Genomic DNA, 23,026 nt, shown 5'->3' on the forward strand with positions numbered 1-23,026 from the left:
GCACAGGGACTATGGTGGTCAGCTTGAATCATGTTGGTATTACAGACTCAATCAGGGACATGTTGAAAATGTAAGTGAAGACACCTGCCAGTTGATCAGCACAAGCATGGAGCACACGTCCTGGTAATCTGTCTGGCTCTGCGGCCTTGTGAATGTTGACCTGTTTAAATGTCTCACTCACATCGACTACTGAGAGCGTGATCACACAGTCATCCAGAACAGCTGGTGCTCTCATGCATGCCTCAGTGTTGCTTGCCTCGAAGCGAGCACAGAAGTGATTTAGCTTGTCTGCTAGGCTTGTCTCACTGGGAAGCTCGCGGCTGTGCTTCCTTTATAGTCTGTAATAGTTTGCAAGCCCTGCCACAAGCCCTGCGTTGGAGCTGGTGTAGTATGATTCAGTCTTAGCCCTGTATTGGCGTTTTGCCTGTTTGATGGTTCGTCGGAGGCATAGCAGGATTTCTTATAAGCTTCCGGGTTAGAGTCCAGCACCTTGACAGCGGCAGCTCTACCCTTTAGCTAAGTGCGAATGTTGCCTGTAATTCATGGCTTCTGGTTGGGGTATGTACGTACAGCTACTGTGGGGATGATGTCCCTGATGAACATATTGATAAAACCAGTGACTGATGTGATGTACACCTCAATGCCATCGGAAGAATCCCGGAACATGTTCCAGTCTGTGAAAGCAAAACAGTCCTGTAGTTTAGCATCTGCTTCATCTGACCACTTTTAAAAAAACCTGAGTCACTGGTGCTTCCTGCTTTAATTTGAGCTTGTAAGCAGGAATCAGGAGGATAGCATTGTGGTCAGATTTACCAAATGGAGGGCGAGGGAGAGTCTCCGGCCACCGGAAGTCTCCGGCCACTAGGAGCGCCGCCTATGGGTGAGCGGTTTCCTGTTTGCTTATTTCCTTATACAGCTGACTGAGTGCTGTCTTAGTGCCAGCATTCGTCTGTGGTGGTAAATAAACAGTCACGGACAGTATAGATGAAAACTCTCTTGGCAAATAATGTGGTCTACAGTTAATCATAAAATACTCTACTTCAGGCGAGCAAAATCTAGAGACTTCCTTAGATTTCGTGCCCCAGCTGTTGTTCACAAATATGAACAGACCGCCCCCCTTTGTCTAATCCGAGGTGAGTGATCGCTGTCCTGAAATCCAGAAGCTCTTTGTCTAATCCGAGGTGAGTGATCGCTGTCCTGATATCCAGAAGCTCTTTGTCTAATCCGAGGTGAGTGATCGCTGTCCTGATATCCAGAAGCTCTTTGTCTAACCCGAGGTGAGTGATCGCTGTCCTGAAATACAGAAGATCTTTGTCTAATCCGAGGTGAGTGATCACTGTCCTGATATCCAGAAGATCTTTGTCTAATCCGAGGTGAGTGATCTCTGTCCTGATGTCCAGAAGATCTTTGTCTAATCCGAGGTGAGTGATCTCTGTCCTGATGTCCAGAAGCTCTTTGTCTAATCCGAGGTGAGTGTTCGCTGTCCTGATATCCAGAAGCTCTTTGTCTAATCCGAGGTGAGTGATCTCTGTCCTGATATCCAGAAGATCTTTGTCTAATCCGAGGTGAGTGATCTCTGTCCTGATATCCAGAAGCTCTTTGTCTAATCAGAGGTGAGTGATCTCTGTCCTGATATCCAGAAGATCTTTGTCTAATCCGAGGTGAGTGATCGCTGTCCTGATATCCAGAAACTCTTTGTCTAATCCGAGGTGAGTGATCGCTGTCCTGATATCCAGAAGCTCTTTGTCTAATCCGAGGTGAGTGATCGCTGTCCTGATATCCAGAAGATCTTTGTCTAATCCGAGGTGAGTGATCGCTGTCCTGATATCCAGAAGCTCTTTGTCTAATCCGAGGTGAGTGATCGCTGTCCTGATATCCAGAAGATCTTTGTCTAATCCGAGGTGAGTGATCGCTGTCCTGATATCCAGAAGCTCTTTGTCTAATCCGAGGTGAGTGATCGCTGTCCTGATATCCAGAAGATCTTTTTTGCCGTAAAATACGGTGGCAGAAACATTATGTACAAAATAAGTTACAAATAACACAAAAAAAACACATAATAGCACAACTGGTTAGTCTAGTAAAACTGCTGCCATTTCTTCAAGCGCCATTATATTGTATGACAATAAAAGAGAACAAGAAAAACCTCTTCAACTAGTTTCCTATAGATATGACAATAACATGACATGTGACAGTGGTAGTGAGTAGAGACGTTCACTGAGATAACACTCACATACAAAAGCATTCTGGGATATTTAAGGTGTATTTGATTCCTACTTGACTGAGTGATCTATTTAGTAAAGCAGACTGACAAGCTAAACAGTCATCGTGAGAGGCTGGTAGAGGAGAGGCTGCAAACAGAAACATATTTGATGAGGGGACTGATCATCCTCACATAGATCTGTGGAAAATCTGTCAATGACAAAGTTATACGTCTGGTTCATGTTCAGTTACCTGTGATGGTGAGGGAGAGGAGCTCACTCTCAGAGGAGAAGTTATGAGAGAAAACATAATAGTCATAAACACAGCTGTAGTTCCCTTGGTGGGAGTCATCTGCAGCAGGGAAGAGGAAGGCAGCAGAGTGATTGACAGCTGGCTGGGTCTGGGTTCTTTTGGAGCCGGTGAACGTGAGGAGGAAGGAGCCTCCTGGGTACTGTGGCTGAGTGGAGCAGGTGATGGTGAAGCTGTGGCCCCATAACATCTCAGGCCCCTGGTGGCCCCTGGAGACCCCTCCCATTGAGTCAGTCAGGAAGATATCAGGCTGGACCAGGAGATCTGTAACAATAAAAGAGAACAAGAAAAACCTCTTCAACTAGTTTCCTATAGATATGACAATAACATCAGCATGTAACAGTGCCAGCCACCCTCCCTCTCAGGGCAACATGAGTAGTGGGCCTACAGTCACTGAGACAACATATGTTGATATCAGGCTTAAGCAGGACATCTGGAACAAGAGGAGAGAAAAAGAAAACGTAGCTCCTCAACTACTTTCCTCATTTAGATGTGACAATAATATGACATGTGACAGTGGTAGTGAGTAGAGACGTTCACTGAGATAACACTCAAATACAAAAGCATTCTGGGATATTTAAGTTGTATTTGATTCCTACTTGACTGAGGGATCTATTTAGTAAAGCAGACTGACAAGCTAAACAGTCATCATGAGAGGTGCAGAGGAAGTTGTATGAATGAAGGAAATCAGTTGAATATAATTATAATATGTTGATATATTTCCTGAGCAGATCACTGTGAGTCCAGGAAGGAGATATAATACATGGACAAAAGTATGTGGAACTCAGCAGTGAGTTTTACAACAGAGGATTATTTTTACGCTCTACGTGGTTCAGCCCTCGACTGTCTGTTCTGTGAGCTTGTGTTGTCTACCACTTCACGGCTGAGCCGTTGTTGCTCCTAGATGTGCCACGTTGAAATTCACAGAGACCTTCAGAAAGGACATTTTACTGCCAATGTTTGTCTATGGAAATTGCGTGGCAAGGTGGTCAATTTTATACACCTGTCAGGAACAGGTGTGGCTGAAATAGCCGAATCCACTAATGTCCACATACTTCTGGCCATATAGTGTATCTTGTTTTTACCTGAGCAGATCACTGTGAGTCCAGGAGAGAGATCATAACTTCTGGAACACTCCCTCAGTGAAGACTCAGACCCATAACAGGAAAGTCTAAACGCTCTAGGTGTGTCTCCAAGTAGTACTGAAACAGTGGACCCACAGCCCAGCTGTCTACACACAACTGCAGCTACATCCCAGTCTTCAGCTCCCACAGTCCTCCACTCTCCCTGGTCGTACCACTCCACTCCACCAGCACAGCGACTGCCTCCTCCCACCAGCCTCACATCATCAGGCTCTGAGAAAAGAACAGAGAGAGACAGTAATCTTACTATTTTCTCACTAAAACACACCTATATTGTCGCTCATTTCTTCAATCCAGGTGAGAAACAATGTTGATTGAGTGACAAACTGTTTCTTACCTGAGCAGGTGAGTCCAACAGCATTACCAGGTAGGCAGGTGTTGTTTTTTCTGTCTGAGGTGTCACAGTCCAGGAGAAGGGACTCATTACCTTTACACTGGAACTCTTTATCCCAGGTCTGACCCTCACCTTCTCCATAGAGCCCCCCCTGTAGAGCTGCAGGAGCCCCACAGCCAAGCTCCCCACAGACTACCTCTGCATCCTGCCGGTCAAAGTCAGCTTCACACACTGAGGCCCAGGACTGATTGGACTTCACCTCCACTCTCCCAGAGCAGAGACTAGCTCCGTCCACAAGCCGCACAGACTCTGGAGAAAAAGAGTTGGTTGAACATTCAATCAGTTTTGTTGATGACACTGTCAAGGACTAAACACAAATATGTTGGATAAAAGATTGTAGTTTGCTATGTTTGATACTGTAAGAGGTAGAAATGGGTTCTTAGTCACTCAGGATCGGGTTGGGAATAATGCAGGCAGGAGACAGGAATAAGTTCACTTCACTTTATAGAAAATAAACAGCTGGACATCCATCAGGCAGCTTCACTTCAGTACTATCTGAACTACAATGATCTGCCCATGAACATCTCCCATAAACCAATATGACAAACACAAATATAATGTTTAAATACATCTGACATCTCTCCCTCTATTTAAATGAAATAAAAACACATAAAGATGATACATGGTAATATTGTATAATGTACAAAATTAATCTCTCAGTATGACCAGTCTCTTACCTGAACAGGTCACATGATGATAAGTTCTACCATTACAGCCACCAGGTCCTCCTCTTACAATGTCACACTGTCTAACAGAAGACTCATTTCCATAGCAACCACCTAGTATAACTCTTCGTCTTCCATCTTCAAGCAGAGGTATTCCAGATTCAGCTACAGGATTCCCACAGTCCAGCTCTCTACACACAAACCTGACCTCTATCATCATGCTCCACCAACTAGTACAAAGACCCAACCACTCTCCTTCATTGAAGACTTCCACTGTCCCAGAACAGGAAGTGGTTCCATTCACCAGTCTGACTGAGTATTCAGCTGTAAACAGCAGAGAGGAAAACACAGTGGTGAGGACAGATGATGACAGTGATTCTGTTATTCTAACAGCAGTGATGCTTTTTGGTTGACAAGTATTAGTAGTTCCATAAAACACTACTTGTTATTGGGGTTTAGAATGGTTTGTATGGACACATGAATTTCTCCATGTGGGATAATAAAGTTGACTAATATTGAACTGCTATAATCACTGTAGATTTATACTCTACCTACCTGGTGGACTGACGCTTTGAGCCTGGAGATCTGAGGAGAAAGAGAGAGACAGAGGAGAAAGAGAGAGACAGAGGAAGAGAGAGGCAGAGGTTAAATTAACATCAACATGACCTTTCATGGTGCAACAACACCCATGTGTACATACACTATACAAAAGTATGTGGACACCCCTTCAAATTAGTGGATTATATTTCAGCCACACCCCTTACCCACCCCTTCCACACAGTAATACAATCTCAATAGACAAACATTGGCTGTAGAATGGCCTTACTGAAAAGCTCAGTGACGTTCAACATGGCACCATCATAGGATGCCACCTTTCCTACAAGTTAGTTTGGCCCCGGTCAACTGTAAGTGCTGTTATTGTGAAGTGGAAACTTCTAGGAGCAACAGCTGCTCAACTGTGAATTGGTAGAGCGTACAAATCGTCTGTCCTCGGTTGCAACACTAACTGCAGAGTTCCAAACTACCTCTAGAAGCAACGTCAGCAGAATAACTGTTCGTTGGGAGCTTCAGGATGAATTTTCCATGACGGAGCAGTCACACACAAGCCTAAGATCACCATGGTCAATGCCGTGCGTTGGCTGGAGTGGTGTAAAACTCAGATAACATGAGAACACTACCTGTCCTAATGCGTAGTGCCAACTGTAAAGTTTGGTGGAGGAGGAATAATGGTCTGGGGATGTTTTCATTGTTCGGGTTAGGCCCCTTAGTTCCAGTGAAGGGAAATCTAATCGCATTCTAGATGATTCTGAGCTTCCAACTTTGTGGCAACATTTTGGGGAAGGCCCTTTCCTGTTTCAGCATGACAATTCCCCTGTGCAAAAAGCAAGGTCCATACAGAAATGGCTTGTCGAGATCGGTGTGGAGGAACTTGACTGGCCTGCACAGAGGCTAACCTAAACCCCATCGAATACCTTCGTGGTGATTTGAAATGCAGACTGCAATCCAGGCCAAATCGCCCAACATCTGTACCTGAGCTCATTAATGCTCTTGTGGCTGAATGGAAGCAAGTCCATGCAGCAATGTTCCAACATCATTGCCTATCAAATATACAGTGTCTATGGGGTCAAATTGCACTTCCTAAGGCTTCCACTAGATGCCAACAGTCTTTAGAACCTTGTTTGAGGCTTCTACTGTGAAGGAGGGGGGATGAGAGCTGTTTGAGTAAGGGCTCTGCCAGAGTGGCATGAGCTGATCACACTCGCTCACGTGATAGCGACCTGCGTTCCATTGCAATTCTTAAGACAAAGGAATTCTCCGGTTGGAACATTATTGAAGATTTATGTTAAAAACATTGCATTCTGATGAAGATCATCAAAGGTAAGTGAATATTTATAATGCTGTTTCTGACTTCTGTTGACTCCACAACATGGCGGGTGTCTGTATGGCTTGTTTTTGTGTCTGTGCGCCGTACTCAGATTATTGCATGGTGTGCTTTTCCGTAAAGTGTTTTTGAAATCTGACACAGCGGTTGCATTAAGGAGAAGTGGATCTATAATTCCACGCATAACATTTGTATATTTTATGAATGTTTATTGTGAGTATTTCTGTAAATTGATGTGGATCTCTGCAAAATCACCAGATGTTTTGGAAGCAAAACATTACTGAACATAACGTGATTTTTGGATATAAATATGAACTTCCTCAAACAAAACATACATGTATTGTGTAACATGATGTCCTATGAGTGTCATCTGATGAAGATCATCAAAGGTTAGTGATACATTTAATCTGTATTTTTGCTTTTTTGTGACTCCTCTTTGGCTGGAAAAATGGCTGTTTTTCTGTGACGAGGTGCTGACCTGACATAATCTGCTTTCGTCGTAAAATCTTTTTGAAATCGGACAATGTGGCGGGATTAACAACAAGTTTATGTATGTTTGAGGAATTTTAATTATGATATTTCTGTTGTTTGACTGTTGTCAAATCGATCCCGTTAACGGGATCTTAGCCCGTCTCTTACATAGGATGGTTAAATTTGATGACAAAACAGTGGTAGGCCTGATCACCGACAACGAGCTCCAAGCACACCATGTCAGTCGTGAAGAGGGCACGACATAACCTATTCCCCCTCAGGAGACTGAAAAGATTTGGCATGGGTCCTCAGATCCTCAAAAGGTTCTACAGCTGCACCATTGAGAGCATCACTGCCTGGTACGGCAACTGCTCAGCCTCCGACCGCAAGGCACTACAGAGGGTACTGTGAATGGCCCAGTACATCACTGAGGTCAAGCCTGCTGCCATCCAGGACCTCTATAACAGGCGGTGTCAGAGCAAGGCCCTGAAAATTGTGAAAGACACCAGTCACCCTAGTCATAGTGTTCTCTCTTCTACCGCACGGCAAGCGGTACCAGAGCGCCAAGTCTAGGTCCAAGAGGCTTCTAAACAGCTTCTATCCCCAAGCCATAAGACTCCTGAACATCTAGTCAAATGGTTACCCAGACTATTCACATTGCCCCCCTCCCCTCTCCACACCACTGACACTCTCTTTTGTCATCTATGCATAGTCACTTAACTTGAAAATAAAAGAGAGCTGCACACTCTAGGAGCTCAGATGCAAATATTTAATTACCAACAGCCAAGCTGTCTTCATCAGGGTTTTCTACTCCGCTAGCCAGCACCTCTAGCCAGCACCTCTAGCCAGCACCTCTAGCCAGCACCTCTAGCCAGCACCTCTAGCCAGCAACTCTAGCCAGCACCTCTAGCCAGCACCTCTAGCCAGCACCTCTAGCCAGCACCTCTAGCCAGCACCTCTAGCCAGCACCTCTAGCCAGCACCTCTAGCCAGCACCTCGCCTAAATAGGTGTGCGTTCTTTTTCTTCTAGATAGTCACTTAACTTTACCTCAATGTTCATACTACCTCAACTAACCGGTGCCCCCACACACTGACTCTAACCGGTGCCCCCTCACACTGACTCTGTACCGACACCCCCTCACACTGACTCTGTACCGACACCCCTGTAAATACTGTTATTTTTCACTGCTGCTCTTTAATTACTTGTTACTTTTATCTCTTATTCTTCTCTGTATTTGTTTAACTGCCCTCTCGGTTAGGGGCTCGTAAGTAAACATTTCACTGTAAGGAAACTGTTGTATTCGGCGCATGTGACCATTAACATTTGATTTGATTTGACTCTGAACTTGATCGTTATAGACTGCATTTTTTTATTGCTCATTTTGCTATTTTGCTATTTGCCTCATGACTCCTGCAGTCTTTGTTGACTACAAACTTTCTTTACAAACTATGTTTGTTCCCACACTTGTGACTCTGACTCTCAATTGGTTACATGGACTTTTGGCCTCCCATCCTTTTCCAACCACCTCCCGCTGGCTTTGTATTCATGTTACCTGAGGAAATCGCTGTACAATAGGATCTTGTTGCCATCTGATGCACATTCAGATGTCATAAATCAGCACTGCAGAGCTCTCCCTGTCCTCTGCCGTGCCCTGATTGTATTACTGTTGATGATATCTGGAAATCTGCATGTACACCCTGGCCCATCTACAGTTGTGTCATGTACTGTCATGTTGTGTCTTGTCTCTGTCCTTTCCCTTCACCCTGTCTCCCTCTGCTGGTCGTTGTTAGGTTACCTTTTCTCCCCCTCTTTCCCCCAGCTGTGCCTTGTCTCCTCCTAACCACCTCGTCACCCCTTTTCCCACCTGTTCCCTTTTTCCCTCTGATTAGTCCCCTATATCTCTCTCTGTTTTTGTTCCTGTCCTTGTCGGATTCTTGTTTGTTGTGTTTCATGCCTGAACCAGACTGTCGTCATGTTTGCTGTAACCTTGTCTTGTCCTGTCGGAATCTGCCGGTCCGTCTGAGCCTACCTATGTTTGGTAATTAAAGAAGCTCTGTTTAAGTTAATTCGCTTTTGGGTCCTCATTCACGCACCGTAACAGAAGAATCCGACCAAGAATGGACCCAGCGACTTCGGATCCTCTCCACTCAGCCGTCGGGATCCAGGGAGCGATGCTAGGCAGACACGAGCAGGAAGTGTCTGCTGCTCGACATGCCGTTGAGACCCTGGCCACCCAAGTCTCCAACCTCACAGAACAGGTTCACCATCTCCGCCTCGATCCACCGGCCACTTCCAGGGCTTTCGAATCTCCGGAGCCCAGAATCAATAACCCGCCGTGTTACTCTGGGGAGCCCACTGAATGCCGCTCGTTCCTCACCCAGTGTGATATTGTGTTTTCTCTCCAGCCCAACACTTACTCCAGGAGCACTGCTCGTGTCGCCTACGTCATATCTCTCCTTATTGGACGGGCTCGTGAGTGGGGCACGGCAATCTGGGAGGCAAGGGCTGAGTGTACTAACCAGTATCAGGACTTTAAGGAGGAGATGATACGGGTTTTTGATCGATCTGTTTTTGGGGAGGAGGCTTCCAGGGCCCTGTCTTCCCTATGTCAAGGCAATCGATCCATAACAGACTACTCTATTGAGTTTCGCACTCTTGCTGTCTCCAGTGGCTGGAACGAGCCGGCCTTGCTCGCTCGTCTTCTGGAGGGTCTCCGCGCAGAGGTAAAGGATGAGATTCTCTCCCGGGAGGTTCCTTCCAGCGTGGATTCCTTGATTGAACTCGCTATTCGCATTGAGCGACGGGTTGATCTTCGTCACCGAGCTCGTGGAAAGGAGCTTGCGCTCTCCGTCGCCCCCCTCTCCGCATCACTACCATCTTCCTCTGCCGGCTCGGGTGCTGAGCCCATGCAGCTGGGAGGTATCCGCATCTCGACTAAGGAGAGGGAACGGAGAATCACCAACCGCCTCTGTCTCTATTGCAGTTCCGCTGGTCATTTTGTCACTTCATGTCCAGTAAAAGGCCAGAGCTCGTCAGTAAGCGGAGGGCTACTGGTGAGCGCTACTACTCCTGTCTCTCCTTCAAGATCCTGCACTACCTTGTCGGTCCATCTACGCTGGACCGGTTCGTCAGCTTCCTGCAGTGCCTTAATAGACTCTGGGGCGGAGGGCTGTTTTATGGACGAGACCTGGGCTCGGGAACATGACATTCCTCTCAGACAGTTAAAGGAGCCCACGGCCTTGTTCGCCCTGGATGGTAGTCCTCTCCCCAGGATTCAGCGTGAGACGCTACCTTTAACCCTCACTGTTTCTGGTAATCATAGTGAAACCATTTCTTTTTTAATTTTTCGTTCACCTTTTACACCTGTTGTTTTGGGCCATCCCTGGCTAGTTTGTCATAATCCTTCCATTAATTGGTCTAGTAATTCTATCCTCTCCTGGAACGTCTCTTGTCATGTGAAATGTTTAATGTCTGCTATCCCTCCTGTTTCCTCTGTCTCTTCTTCACAGGAGGAGCCTGGTGATTTGACAGGGGTGCCGGAGGAATATCACGATCTGCGCACGGTGTTCAGTCGGTCCAGGGCCACCTCTCTTCCTCCACACCCGGGGTAGACTATACTCTCTGTCGGCTCCCGAACGTAAGGCTCTCGAAGATTATTTGTCTGTAGCTCTTGACGCCGGTACCATAGTCCCCTCCTCCTCTCCCGCCGGAGCGGGGGTTTTTTTTGTCAAGAAGAGGGACGGGTCTCTGCGCCCCTGCATAGATTATCGAGGGCTGAATGACATAACAGTGAAGAATCGTTATCCGCTTCCTCTTATGTCTTCAGCCTTCGAGATCCTGCAGGGAGCCAGGTTTTTTACTAAGTTGGACCTTCGTAACGCTTACCATCTCGTGCGCATCAGGGAGGGGGACGAGTGGAAGACGGCGTTTAACACTCCGTTAGGGCACTTTGAATACCGGGTTCTTCCTTTCGGCCTCGCTAACGCTCCAGCTGTCTTTCAGGCATTAGTCAATGATGTCCTGAGAGACATGCTGAACATCTTTGTTTTCGTTTACCTTGACGATATCCTGATTTTTTCACCGTCACTCCAGATTCATGTTCAGCACGTTCGACGTGTCCTCCAGCGCCTTTTAGAGAATTGTCTTTTTGTGAAGGCTGAGAAGTGCACTTTTCATGCCTCCTCCGTCACATTTCTCGGTTCTGTTATTTCCGCTGAAGGCATTAAGATGGATCCCGCTAAGGTCCAAGCTGTCATTGATTGGCCCGTCCCTAAGTCACGCGTCGAGCTGCAGCGCTTTCTCGGCTTCGCGAACTTCTATCGTCGTTTCATCCGTAATTTCGGTCAGGTGGCAGCTCCTCTCACAGCCCTTACTTCTGTCAAGACGTGCTTTAAGTGGTCCGTTTCCGCCCAGGGAGCTTTTGATCTCCTCAAGAATCGTTTTACATCCGCTCCTATCCTTGTTACACCTGACGTCTCTAGACAGTTCGTTGTCGAGGTTGACGCGTCAGAGGTGGGCGTGGGAGCCATTCTTTCTCAGCGCTCCCTCTCTGACGACAAGGTCCACCCATGCGCGTATTTTTCTCATCGCCTGTCGCCGTCGGAACGTAACTATGATGTGGGTAACCGCGAACTGCTCGCCATCCGGTTAGCCCTAGGCGAATGGCGACAGTGGTTGGAGGGGGCGACCGTTCCTTTTGTCGTTTGGACTGACCATAGGAACCTTGAGTACATCCGTTCTGCCAAACGACTTAATGCGCGTCAGGCGCGTTGGGCGCTGTTTTTCGCTCGTTTCGAGTTCGTGATTTCTTATCGTCCGGGCTCTAAGAACACCAAGCCTGATGCTTTGTCTCGTCTCTTCAGTTCTTCAGTAGCCTCCACTGACCCCGAGGGGATTCTCCCTGAGGGGCGTGTTGTCGGGTTGACTGTCTGGGGAATTGAGAGGCAGGTAAAACAAGCGCTCACTCACACTCCGTCGCCGCGCGCTTGTCCTAGGAACCTTCTTTTCGTTCCCGTTCCTACTCGTCTGGCCGTTCTTCAGTGGGCTCACTCTGCCAAGTTAGCCGGCCACCCTGGCGTTCGGGGTACGCTTGCTTCCATTCGCCAGCGTTTTTGGTGGCCCACCCGGGAGCATGACACGCGTCGTTTCGTGGCTGCTTGTTCGGTCTGCGCGCAGACTAAGTCCGGTAACTCTCCTCCTGCCGGCCGTCTCAGGCCGCTTCCTATTCCCTCTCGACCGTGGTCTCACATCGCCTTAGATTTTGTCACCGGACTGCCTTCGTCAGCGGGGAAGACTGTTATTCTTACGGTTGTCGATAGGTTCTCTAAGGCGGCTCATTTCATTCCCCTTGCTAAGCTTCCTTCTGCTAAAGAGACGGCACAAATCATCATCGAGAATGTTTTCAGAATTCATGGCCTTCCGTCAGACGTCGTTTCGGACAGAGGTCCGCAATTCACGTCTCAATTTTGGAGGGAGTTTTGCCGTTTGATTGGGGCTTCCGTCAGTCTCTCTTCCGGCTTTCACCCCCAGTCTAACGGTCAAGCAGAACGGGCCAATCAGACTATTGGTCGCATCTTACGCAGTCTTTCTTTTCGTAACCCTGCGTCTTGGTCAGAACAGCTCCCCTGGGCAGAATACGCCCACAACTCGCTTCCTTCGTCTGCGACCGGGCTATCTCCTTTTCAGAGTAGCCTCGGGTACCAGCCTCCGCTGTTCTCATCTCAGTTCGCCGAGTCCAGCGTCCCCTCCGCTCAGGCTTTTGTCCAACGTTGCGAGCGCACCTGGAAGAGGGTCAGGTCTGCACTTTGCCGTTATAGGACGCAGACTGTGAGGGCTGCTAATAAGCGTAGAACTAAGAGTCCTAGATATTGTCGCGGTCAGAGAGTTTGGCTCTCCACTCAGAACCTTCCCCTTAAGACGGCTTCTCGCAAGTTGACCCCGCGGTTCATTGGTCCGTTCCGTATTTCTCGGGTCATTAATCCTGTCGCAGTTCGACTTCTTCTTCCGCGATACCTTCGTCGCGTCCACCCGGTCTTCCATGTCTCCTGCATCAAGCCCGTCCTTCGCGCCCCCGCTCGTCTTCCCCCCCCCCCCGCCATCCTTGTCGAGGGCGCACCCATCTACAGGGTCCGTAGAATTTTGGACATGCGTCCTCGGGGCCGTGGTCACCAGTACCTCGTAGATTGGGAGGGGTACGGTCCTGAGGAGAGGAGTTGGGTTCCCTCTCGGGACGTGCTGGACCGTGCGCTGATCGAGGATTTCCTCCGTTGCCGCCAGGTTTCCTCCTCGAGTGCGCCAGGAGGCGCTCGGTGAGTGGGGGGGTACTGTCATGTACTGTCATGTTGTGTCTTGTCTCTGTCCTTTCCCTTCACCCTGTCTCCCTCTGCTGGTCGTTGTTAGGTTACCTTTTCTCCCCCTCTTTCCCCCAGCTGTGCCTTGTCTCCTCCTAACCACCTCGTCACCCCTTTTCCCACCTGTTCCCTTTTTCCCTCTGATTAGTCCCCTATATCTCTCTCTGTTTTTGTTCCTGTCCTTGTCGGATTCTTGTTTGTTGTGTTTCATGCCTGAACCAGACTGTCGTCATGTTTGCTGTAACCTTGTCTTGTCCTGTCGGAATCTGCCGGTCCGTCTGAGCCTACCTATGTTTGGTAATTAAAGAAGCTCTGTTTAAGTTAATTCGCTTTTGGGTCCTCATTCACGCACCGTAACAAGTTGCTAGCCCCAATTCTGACTTGTGCTCTTATATCTGCTTCACTGATTTCTGCTCTCGTAAAAGCCTGGGTTTTCTTCACGTTAACAATAGAAGCTTATTACCTAAAATGGATCAATTGAAAGTGTGGGTTCACCGCTCCTATCCAGATGTGTTGGTAACCAATAGAGAATCAGAGTCCCAAGGGTGGGAACAAAAGTAGTTATGTACTAGACTGGTGGGTGTCGGGGAGAAAGTTGAGTTATGTACTAGACTGGTAGGGGTCAGGGAGAGAGATGAGTTATGTACTAGACTGGTGGGGGTCAGGGAAAGAGATGAGTTATATGCTAGACTGGTGGGGGTCAGGGAGAGAGTTGAGTTATATACTAGACTGGTGGGGGTTGGGGAGAGAGTTGAGTTATGTACTAGACAGGTGGGGGTTGGGGAGAGAGTTTAGTTATGTACGAGACTGATGAGGGTCAGGGAGAGTTGAGTTATGTACTAGACTGATGAAGGTCAGGGAGAGAGCTGAGTTATGTACTAGACTGGTGGGGACTGGAGAGAGTAGAGTCATGTACTAGACTGGTGGGGGTCAGGGAGAGAGTTGAGTTATGTACTAGACTGGTGGGGGTCAGGGAGAGAGTTGAGTTATGTACTAGACTGGTGGGGGTCAGGGAGAGAGTTGAGTTATGTACTAGACTGGTGGGGGTCAGGGAGAGAGTTGAGTTATGTACTAGACTGGTGGGGGTCAGGGAGAGAGTTGAGTTATGTACTAGACTGGTGGGGGTCGGGGAGAGAGGACTGAAGAGTGGAATATACTTCTAGGATACATGACTATAATCTCATTAGTTCTTTACTTCAATGATGTGAGATAAACTTCTCAGCAACTTATCTTTGATCAGTGGTTGAACCAAGCAACCAACAGCAACCTCATCTGTTCTGAAAACCCCCACAGGAAACTGCTCACAGGGCAGCAATGTTTCATAGTGTCTGCTATAATATCACCACTAACTTTCTACTGCCTGAGTTCATCTCTTATAAGGGTTTACTGAACAACTTGAATAAGGTCTGGATGTCTTATATTGAAAACACTACAACAAAAGGAGTCAATTGAAAAGATGTCCACTTCCTGTTTTCAATAGCTGCTGGGTTGCTCAGTCCTGGTGGTCTGCTGTCCTGTGTGTTGTCACTCTGGCCTTGACCTAATACACCTGAAACCAATAATGAATGTTTCACTAAGATCCTAAAGCTGAGTGGGATGTGTTGGGTTGGGGTGGTGGAGGACGGGCCGACCCAGATACACCTTACATTATGTACAAAAGTATGTGGACACCCCTTCAAATTAGTGGATTTGGCTATTTCAGGCACACCCGTTCCTGACCTGTGAATAAAATCGAGCACACAGCCATGCAATCTCCATAGACAAACATTGACAGTAGAATGGCCTTACTGAAGAACTCAGTGACTTTCAACGTGTCATCATCATAGTAAGCTACCTTTCCAACAAGTCTGTTGGTCTAATTTCCACCCTGCTTTAGCTGCCCCGGTCAACTGTAAGTGCTGTTATTGTGACGTGGAAACGTCTAGGAGCAGCAGTGGCTTAGCCTCGAAGTGGTAGCTCACACAAGCTCACAGAACGGGACCGCGAGTGCTGAAGTTCGTCGCGTGTAAAAATCATCTGTCCTCGGTTGCAACACTCACTTCCGAATTCCAAACTTCCTCTGGAAGAAACTTCAGCACAAGAACTGTTCGTCTGGAGCTTCATGAAATGGGTTTCTACAGCAGAGCAGCAGCACACAAGCCTAAGATCACCATGTGCAATGCCAAGCGTCTGCTGGAGTGGAAACACTTGCTCTGGAGTGTTGAATCACGTTTCACCATCTGGCAGTCCGTACCACAAACCTGGGTTTGGCAGATGCCAGGAGAACGCTACCTGCCCTAAAGCATAGTGCCAACTGTAAAGTTTGGTGGAGGAGGAATAATGGTCTGGGGTTGTTTTTAATGGATCGTGTTAGGCCCCTTAGTTTCATTGAAGGGAAATCGAATCGCTACAGCATACAATTACATTCTAGACTATTCTGTGCTTCCAACTTTGTGGCAACAGTTTGGGGAAAGCCCTTTCCTGTTTCAGCATGACAATGCCCCTGTACACAAAGCGAGGTCCATACAGAAATAGTTTGTTGAGATCGATGTGGAAGAACTTTACTGGCCTTCACAGAGCCCTGACCTAAACCCCATTGAATACCTTTAGGGATGAATTGAAACGCTGACTGCGAGCCAGGCCTAATCGCCCAACCTCACTAATGCTGTTGTGGCAGAATGGAAGCAAGTCCCCGCAGCAATGTTCCATCTTCTAGTGGAAAGCCTTCCCAGAACAGTGGAGGCTGTTATAGCAGCAATGTTCCAACATCTAGTGGAAAACCTTCCCAGAAGAGTGGAGGCTGTTATAGCAGCAATGTTCCATCATCTAGTGGAAAACCTTCCCAGAAGAGTGGAGGCTGTTATAGCAGCAATGTTCCATCATCTAGTGGAAAGCCTTCCCAGAACAGGGGAGGCTGTTATAGCACCAAAGGGGGGGACCAACTCCATATTAATGCCCATGATTTTGGAATGAGATGTTAGATTAGCAGGTGTCCACATACTTTTGGTCATGTAGTGTACATTCCCCTTCCATGCAAATGTGTAACTCTCTTTGCAGGTGAGATTAAATCTAATTACATTTTTTTTAAATCATTTTTTAAATCATTAATATCAGAGGTCAGGGGTCAAGTTACTGGTTATGATGACATCACTGGTGAGAAGTCAGTAAAGACAAGATATTCAGTTGGCTGCATGTTAGTCTGTCAGCCAAATCTCTGTTGACATCTCACTTTCTCTCCACGCCTTCTCTCTCTCTCTCTGTTCCTCTCTCTCTCTTCCTGACAGATAGCATCAGACCTGTTGCCTTGGTAACAGACCTCTATCATCTACACCCCCCTTCTCCTACTCTAACATCAGACCAATATAATATATAATGTGTCAAGTATAAGTAGTTCCATAAAACACTACTTGTTATTGGGGTTTAGAATGGTTTGTACATGACATGACTTTCTCCATGTGGGATAATAAAGTTGACTAATATTGAACTGCTATAATCACTGTAGATTTATACTCTACCTACCTGGTGGACTGACGCTTTGAGCCTGGAGGTCTGAGGAGAAAGAGAGAGACAGAGGAGAAAGGGAGGAGTCAGAGGAAGAGAGAGGCAGAGGTTAAATCAACATAACATGACCTTTCATGATATGATGGGGATGACAGTGGTATGGTGCAACAACACCCATGTGTAAACACATTCCCCATCTCTCCTCCACCCTCCTCTCTCCCCTACCCTCCTCTCTCCCCTACCCTCTTCTCTCCTCCGCAAATCTCTCTATCCCCTCCCCTCCCATCGTCTCTACTCTACCCTTCTCTCTCCTACCCTCCACTCTCCCCTTCCCTCTGTTCTCCCCTCCCCTTCTCTCTACCCTACCCTCTATCCCCTACCCTCCTCTCTCCCCTCCCATTCTCTCTCCCCTACCCTCTTCCCCCTACCCTCCTCTCTACTCTACCCTACTCTCTCTTCCCTACCCTCTTCTCTCACCTATCTTGCTCTATGCTCTCCTTTCCCATCGCCCCTCCCTTTCTCTCTCCCCTCCCGTTCTCTCTCCCTACCCTCTCTCTCTCTCCCCTCCCTTTCTCTCTCCCCAACCCTCCTCTCTCCCTACCCTCTCTCTCTCCTGCTCCTCAAATCTCTCTCCCCACCCCTCCTCTCTTCTCATCTCTCTCTCTCTCATTCTCTCTCTCTTTGTGACGTATAGTGTTGAACCTGTTGATCTTGACTCAGCTCATAGACCTCTATCATCTACACCCCTCCCTTCTCCTACTCTAACATAACACCAATATAATATATAATACATAATATATACTCTCATTCATTTACATAGAGACAGATACAATCACTGAATATACAACAGTCAGATGCATGACACCATCACAACTTAACTGACATTAGTGCCTGTCCCCAGATGGACAGTTAGACTACAGTAAAGTACATTTACAGGTGATCACATCATTGTCCTGCTTTGAGACACATTTTTACTGTCTGCTTCCAGTTGTATGTTATTTTACTAACCCTGCAAATTATAATATATCTTATAATATCAAATCATATCTCAGTAACTGTCACAAGTGTATATCAGTATAACAAAATCCTACCTCTGCTCCACAACAGGGTCATCAGTGCCACTGCAGGTATCATATCTGTCTCTAACTGGGGCTCCACAGTCTGCTGTCAGAAAGAGTGGACTGAAGAGTGGAAAATACTGCTAGGCTATATGACTTCTCTCTCATTACGTCCTAACTTCAATGATGTGAGATTAACTTCTTAGCAACTTATCTTGGATCAGTGGTTGAACACACTACAGCAAACTGATATGTTAAAAAAACTCCACAGGAAACTGCTGACAGAGCAGCAACATTTCACATAGTGTCCTATAATATCACCTCTAACTTTCTACTGCTTGAGTTCACCTCTTATAGAATATTGGCTTAATGTTCCAGCACCTAAATATAAACAGTACCAGCACCCAAAATGAGTACTGATGAGGTCTCATGTCAGAGCAGGAGAAGGGGGGATGTGGTGTAGAGGTCTGCTAGAGGTCTGTTACCCAAGTCAACTCAACAGGCATGATGCTATATGTCAGGTTCAGGCTGGGCCAAGAGAGGAACAGGTTACTGGTTATGATGACATCACTGGTGAGAAGTCACTAATGAAAATATATTCATTTGATTTAAATGTTTGTCTCTCTCCCTCCTCCCCTGTCTCCTTTTACCAACCCAGTCTGTTAGTAAGAATTATCTCTCTCTCCCTTCTCCCCTGTCTCCTCCTCAGTCTGTCAGTGAGTAAGAACTATCTCTCTCTCCTATCTCTCTCTCTCTCCCTCCTCCCCTGTCTCCTCCTAAGTCTGTCAGTGAGTAAGAACTATCTCTCTCCTATCTCTCTCTCTCCCTCCTCCCCTGTCTCCTCCTCAGTCTGTCAGTGAGTAAGAACTATCTCTCTCTCTCTCCCTCCTCCCCTGTCTCCTCCTCAGTCTGTCAGTGAGTAGGAACTATCTCTCTCTCCTATCTCTCTCTCTCTCCCTTCTCCCCTGTCTCCTCCTCAGTCTGTCAGTGAGTAAGAACTATCTCTCTCCTATCTCTCTCTCTCCCTCCTCCCCTGTCTCCTCCTCAGTCTGTCAGTGAGTAAGAACTATCTCTCTCCTATCTCTCTCTCTCTCTCTCCCTCCTCCCCTGTCTCCTCATCAGTCTGTCAGTGAGTAAGAACTATCTCTCTCCTATCTCTCTCTCTCTCCCTCCTCCCCTGTCTCCTCCTCAGTCTGTCAGTGAGTAAGAACTATCTCTCTCTCCTATCTCTCTCTTTCCCTCCTCCCCTGTCTCCTCCTCAGTCTGTCAGTGAGTAAGAACTATCTCTCTCCTATCTCTCTCTTTCCCTCCTCCCCTGTCTCCTCCTCAGTCTGTCAGTGAGTAAGAACTATCTCTCTCCTATCTCTCTCTCTCTCCCTCCTCCTCCTCAGTCTGTCAGTGAGTAAGAACTATCTCTCTCTCCCAGCCTTGTGGTTGATTAAAGACCCCCCCCCCCCCCCCCTCACGTTTCACCATCTGGCAGTCCGTACCACAAACCTGGGTTTGGCAGATGCCAGGAGAACGCTACCTACCCCAAAGCATAGTGCCAACTGTAAAGTTTGGTGGAGGAGGAATAATGGTCTGGGTTGTTTTTAATGGACCGGGTTAGGCCCCTTAGTTTCATTGAAGGGAAATCTAATCGCTACAGCATACAATGACATTCTAGACTATTCTGTGTTTCCAACTTTGTGGCAACAGTTTGGGGAAGGCCCTTTCCTGTTTCAGCATGACAATGCCCCTGTGCACAAAGCGAGGTCCATACAGAAATAGTTTGTTGAGATCGATGTGGAAGAACTTTTCTGGCCTTCACAGAGCCCTGACCTAAACCCCATTGAATATCTTTAGGGATGAATTGAAACGTCGACTGAGCCAGGCCTAATCGCCCAACCTCACTAATGCTGTTGTGGCAGAATGGAAGCAAGTCCTCGCAGCAATGTTCCATCTTCTAGTGGAAAGCCTTCCCAGAACAGTGGAGGCTGTTATAGCAGCAAAGGGGGGGACCAACTCCATATTAATGCCCATGATTTTGGAATGAGATGTTATATTAGCAGGTGTCCCCATACTTTTGGTAATGTATTGTACATTCCCCTTCCATGCAAATGTGTAACTCTCTTTGCAGGTGAGATTAAATCTAATTTATTTATTTTTAAATCATTTTTTAAATCATTAATTTCAGAGGTCAGGGGTCAAGATGAGCCGGACCAAGAGTGGAAAAGGTTGCTGGTTATGATGACATCACTGGTGAGAAGTCAGTAAAGACAAGATATTCAGTTGGCTGCATGTTAGTCTGTCAGCCCTATCTCTGTTGACATCTCACTTTCTATCCACGCCTTCTCTCTCTCTCTCTGTTCCTCTCTCTCTCTTCCTGACAGATAGCATCAGACCTGTTGCCTTGGTAACAGACCTCTATCATCTACACCCCCCTTCTCCTACTCTAACATCAGACCAATATAATATATAATATGTAAAGTATTAGTAGTTCCATAAAACACTACTTGTTATTGGGTTTTAGAATGGTTTGTATGGACACATGACTTTCTTCATGTGGTATAATAAAGTTTACTAATATGGAACTGCTATAATCACTGTAGATGTATACTCTACCTACCTGGTGGACTGACGCTTAGAGCCTGTAGATCTGAGGAGAAAGAGAGAGACAGAGGAGAAAGAGAGAGAGGGTGGAGTCAGAGGAAGAGAGAGACAGAGGTTAAATCAACATGACATGACCTTTGATGATATGATGGGGATGACAGTGGTATGGTGCAACAACACCCATGTGTAAACACATTCCCCATCTCTCCTCCACCCTCCTCTCTCCACTAACCTCTTCTCTCCTCCGCAAATCTCTCTATCCCCTCCCTCCCATCATCTATACTCTACCCTTCTCTCTCCTATCCTCCACTCTACCCTTCCCTGCTTTCTCCCCTCCCCTTCTCTCTACCCTACCCTCTATCCCCTACCCTCCTCTCTCCCCAATCCTCCTCTCTCCCCACCCCTCCTCTCTTCTCATCTCTCTCTCTCTCTCTCTCTCATTCTCTCTCTTCGTGATGTATAGTGTTGGACCTGTTGGTCTTGACTTAGCTAATCTATCATCTACACCCCTCCCTTCTCCTACTCTAACATAACACCAATATAATATATAATATATTCTCTCATTTACATAGAGACAGATACAATCAATCATTGACACACTGAATATACAACAGTCAGATGCATGACACCATCACAACTTAACTGACATTAGTGCCTGTCCCCAGATGGACAGTTAGACTACAGTAAAGTACATTTACAGGTGATCACATCATTGTCCTGCTTTGAGACACATTTTTACTGTCTGCTTCCAGTTGTATGTTATTTTACTAACCCTGCAAATTATAATATATCTTACAATATCAAATCATATCTCAGTAACTGTCACAAATGTATATCATTATAACAGCATCCTACCTCTGCTCCACAACAGGGTCATCAGTATCAGTGCAGGTATCATATCTGTCTCTAACTGGGGTTCCACAGTCTGCTGTCATAAAGAGTGGACTGAAGAGTGGAAAATACTGCTGGGCTATATGACTTCTCTCTCATTATGTCCTAACTTCAATGATGTGAGATTAACTTCTTAGCAACTTATCTTGGATCAGTGGTTGAACACACTACAGCAAACTGATATGTAAAAAAAAACTCCACAGGAAACTGCTGACAGAGCAGCAACGTTTCACATAGTGTGTCCTATAATATCACCTCTAACTTTCTACTGCTTGAGTTCACCTCTTATAGAATATTGGCTTAATGTTCCAGCACCTAAATATAAACAGTACCAGCACCCAAAATGAGTACTGATGAGGTCTCATGTTAGAGCAGGAGAAGGGGGGATGTGGTGTAGAAGCTAGAGGTCTTTTACCCAAGTCAACTCAACAGGCCTGATGCTGTATGTCAGGGTCAGGCTGAACTGGGCCAAGAGAGGAACAGGTTACTGGTCATGAAGACATCACTGGTGAGAAGTCAGTGACAAAAAAGATAAAGAGGAGACGAGAGAAGAGGAGAGGGGGAGAAGAGGAGAGGAGAGGAGAGGAGAGGGGAGAAGAGGAGAGGAGAGGAGAGGAGAGGAGAGGAGAGGAGAGGAGAGGAGAGGGGGGAGAAGAGGAGAGGAGAGGAGAGGAGGTACTGTTTGTCACACCGTTCCACTCAGAGGACACCTTTTGTTATCAAGTGGGGTTTTCCACTATATTTAGTAAACCAGTCATTTCAGTGAAGGGAAGTGAACAAGTGCACACTTCAGGAGAAAAGAGATAAAATTGGGACAATGATTCTTTCTAGTCTACAGTCCTGCGTCTGTGACACCAGATTACCACCTAGTGGCCATAAGAGGAACTGTCCTGTCAGTGTGTTTTTACTGCTGGCTCAAAACAACACATGACCTGCAAACAGGATATGATTCATGTGTGAGTACTAAAAGCATATGAATATAGTATATTATAGTATATTTGATATATATGTGGGTCTGATAAGTAAACACTCTTAATGTTTGTGCGTCTGTCTGTCTGTCTGTCTGTCTGTCTGTCTGTCTGTCTGTCTATAATAATATACTATGTTGTTAGGTACAGAATAGAGGTAGGTATGTGGGGGAAGTTGCACCTAGATGCTGATCTTGGGTCAGTTTTGCTTTTTCTCAACAAGTGGTTGAGGACAGGATTGGGGTTGGGTCATGGCTAAAAGGGAGCCATCTTTTCTCAGATAAACGTCCTTTTTGACTTTTCATAGCAGGTTAGGAGAATTAGGTTAAGGTTAGGAAAAGGGTTAGGATTAGCTCAAATGTTAAAAAATATCACCTTTTGATGTTAATTTGACAAAGGCTGGATCCCTTCTTGCCATGACCTTGGGAGGAAGCTGATCCTGATCTGTACCTAGGGAAAACCCTGGAGCTTCGACCACAGTAAAACAGTCCATTTCCAGTACCCACATCCCACCCCTAGGGGGCAGTGCCTGGAGTATCAGCATGGTTAATAGTTGTTAACATGGTGATGTTTCCCCTATGAACTCTGGTAACCCTAACTCTAACCCTGCTAAATAGTCATAAG

General features: G+C 46.6%; 1 protein-coding gene across 1 annotated transcript in view; it reads right to left on the reverse strand.

Annotated features, from left to right (window-relative positions):
• Positions 1–2,438: 2,438 nt before the first annotated feature.
• The window catches only part of LOC118941532 (deleted in malignant brain tumors 1 protein-like), a 36,807-nt gene continuing 16,219 nt past the window's right edge, over positions 2,439–23,026 (reverse strand). Inside the window, exon 5 of the mRNA XM_036955458.1 lies at positions 2,439–2,772. Coding sequence (XP_036811353.1) covers positions 2,444–2,772 — 329 coding nt within the window. The 3' untranslated portion in view covers positions 2,439–2,443. The remainder of the gene's footprint in view (positions 2,773–23,026) is intronic.

Source organism: Oncorhynchus mykiss, chromosome 19 (assembly GCF_013265735.2).
Source record: "Oncorhynchus mykiss isolate Arlee chromosome 19, USDA_OmykA_1.1, whole genome shotgun sequence".
Taxonomy (NCBI): domain Eukaryota; kingdom Metazoa; phylum Chordata; class Actinopteri; order Salmoniformes; family Salmonidae; genus Oncorhynchus; species Oncorhynchus mykiss.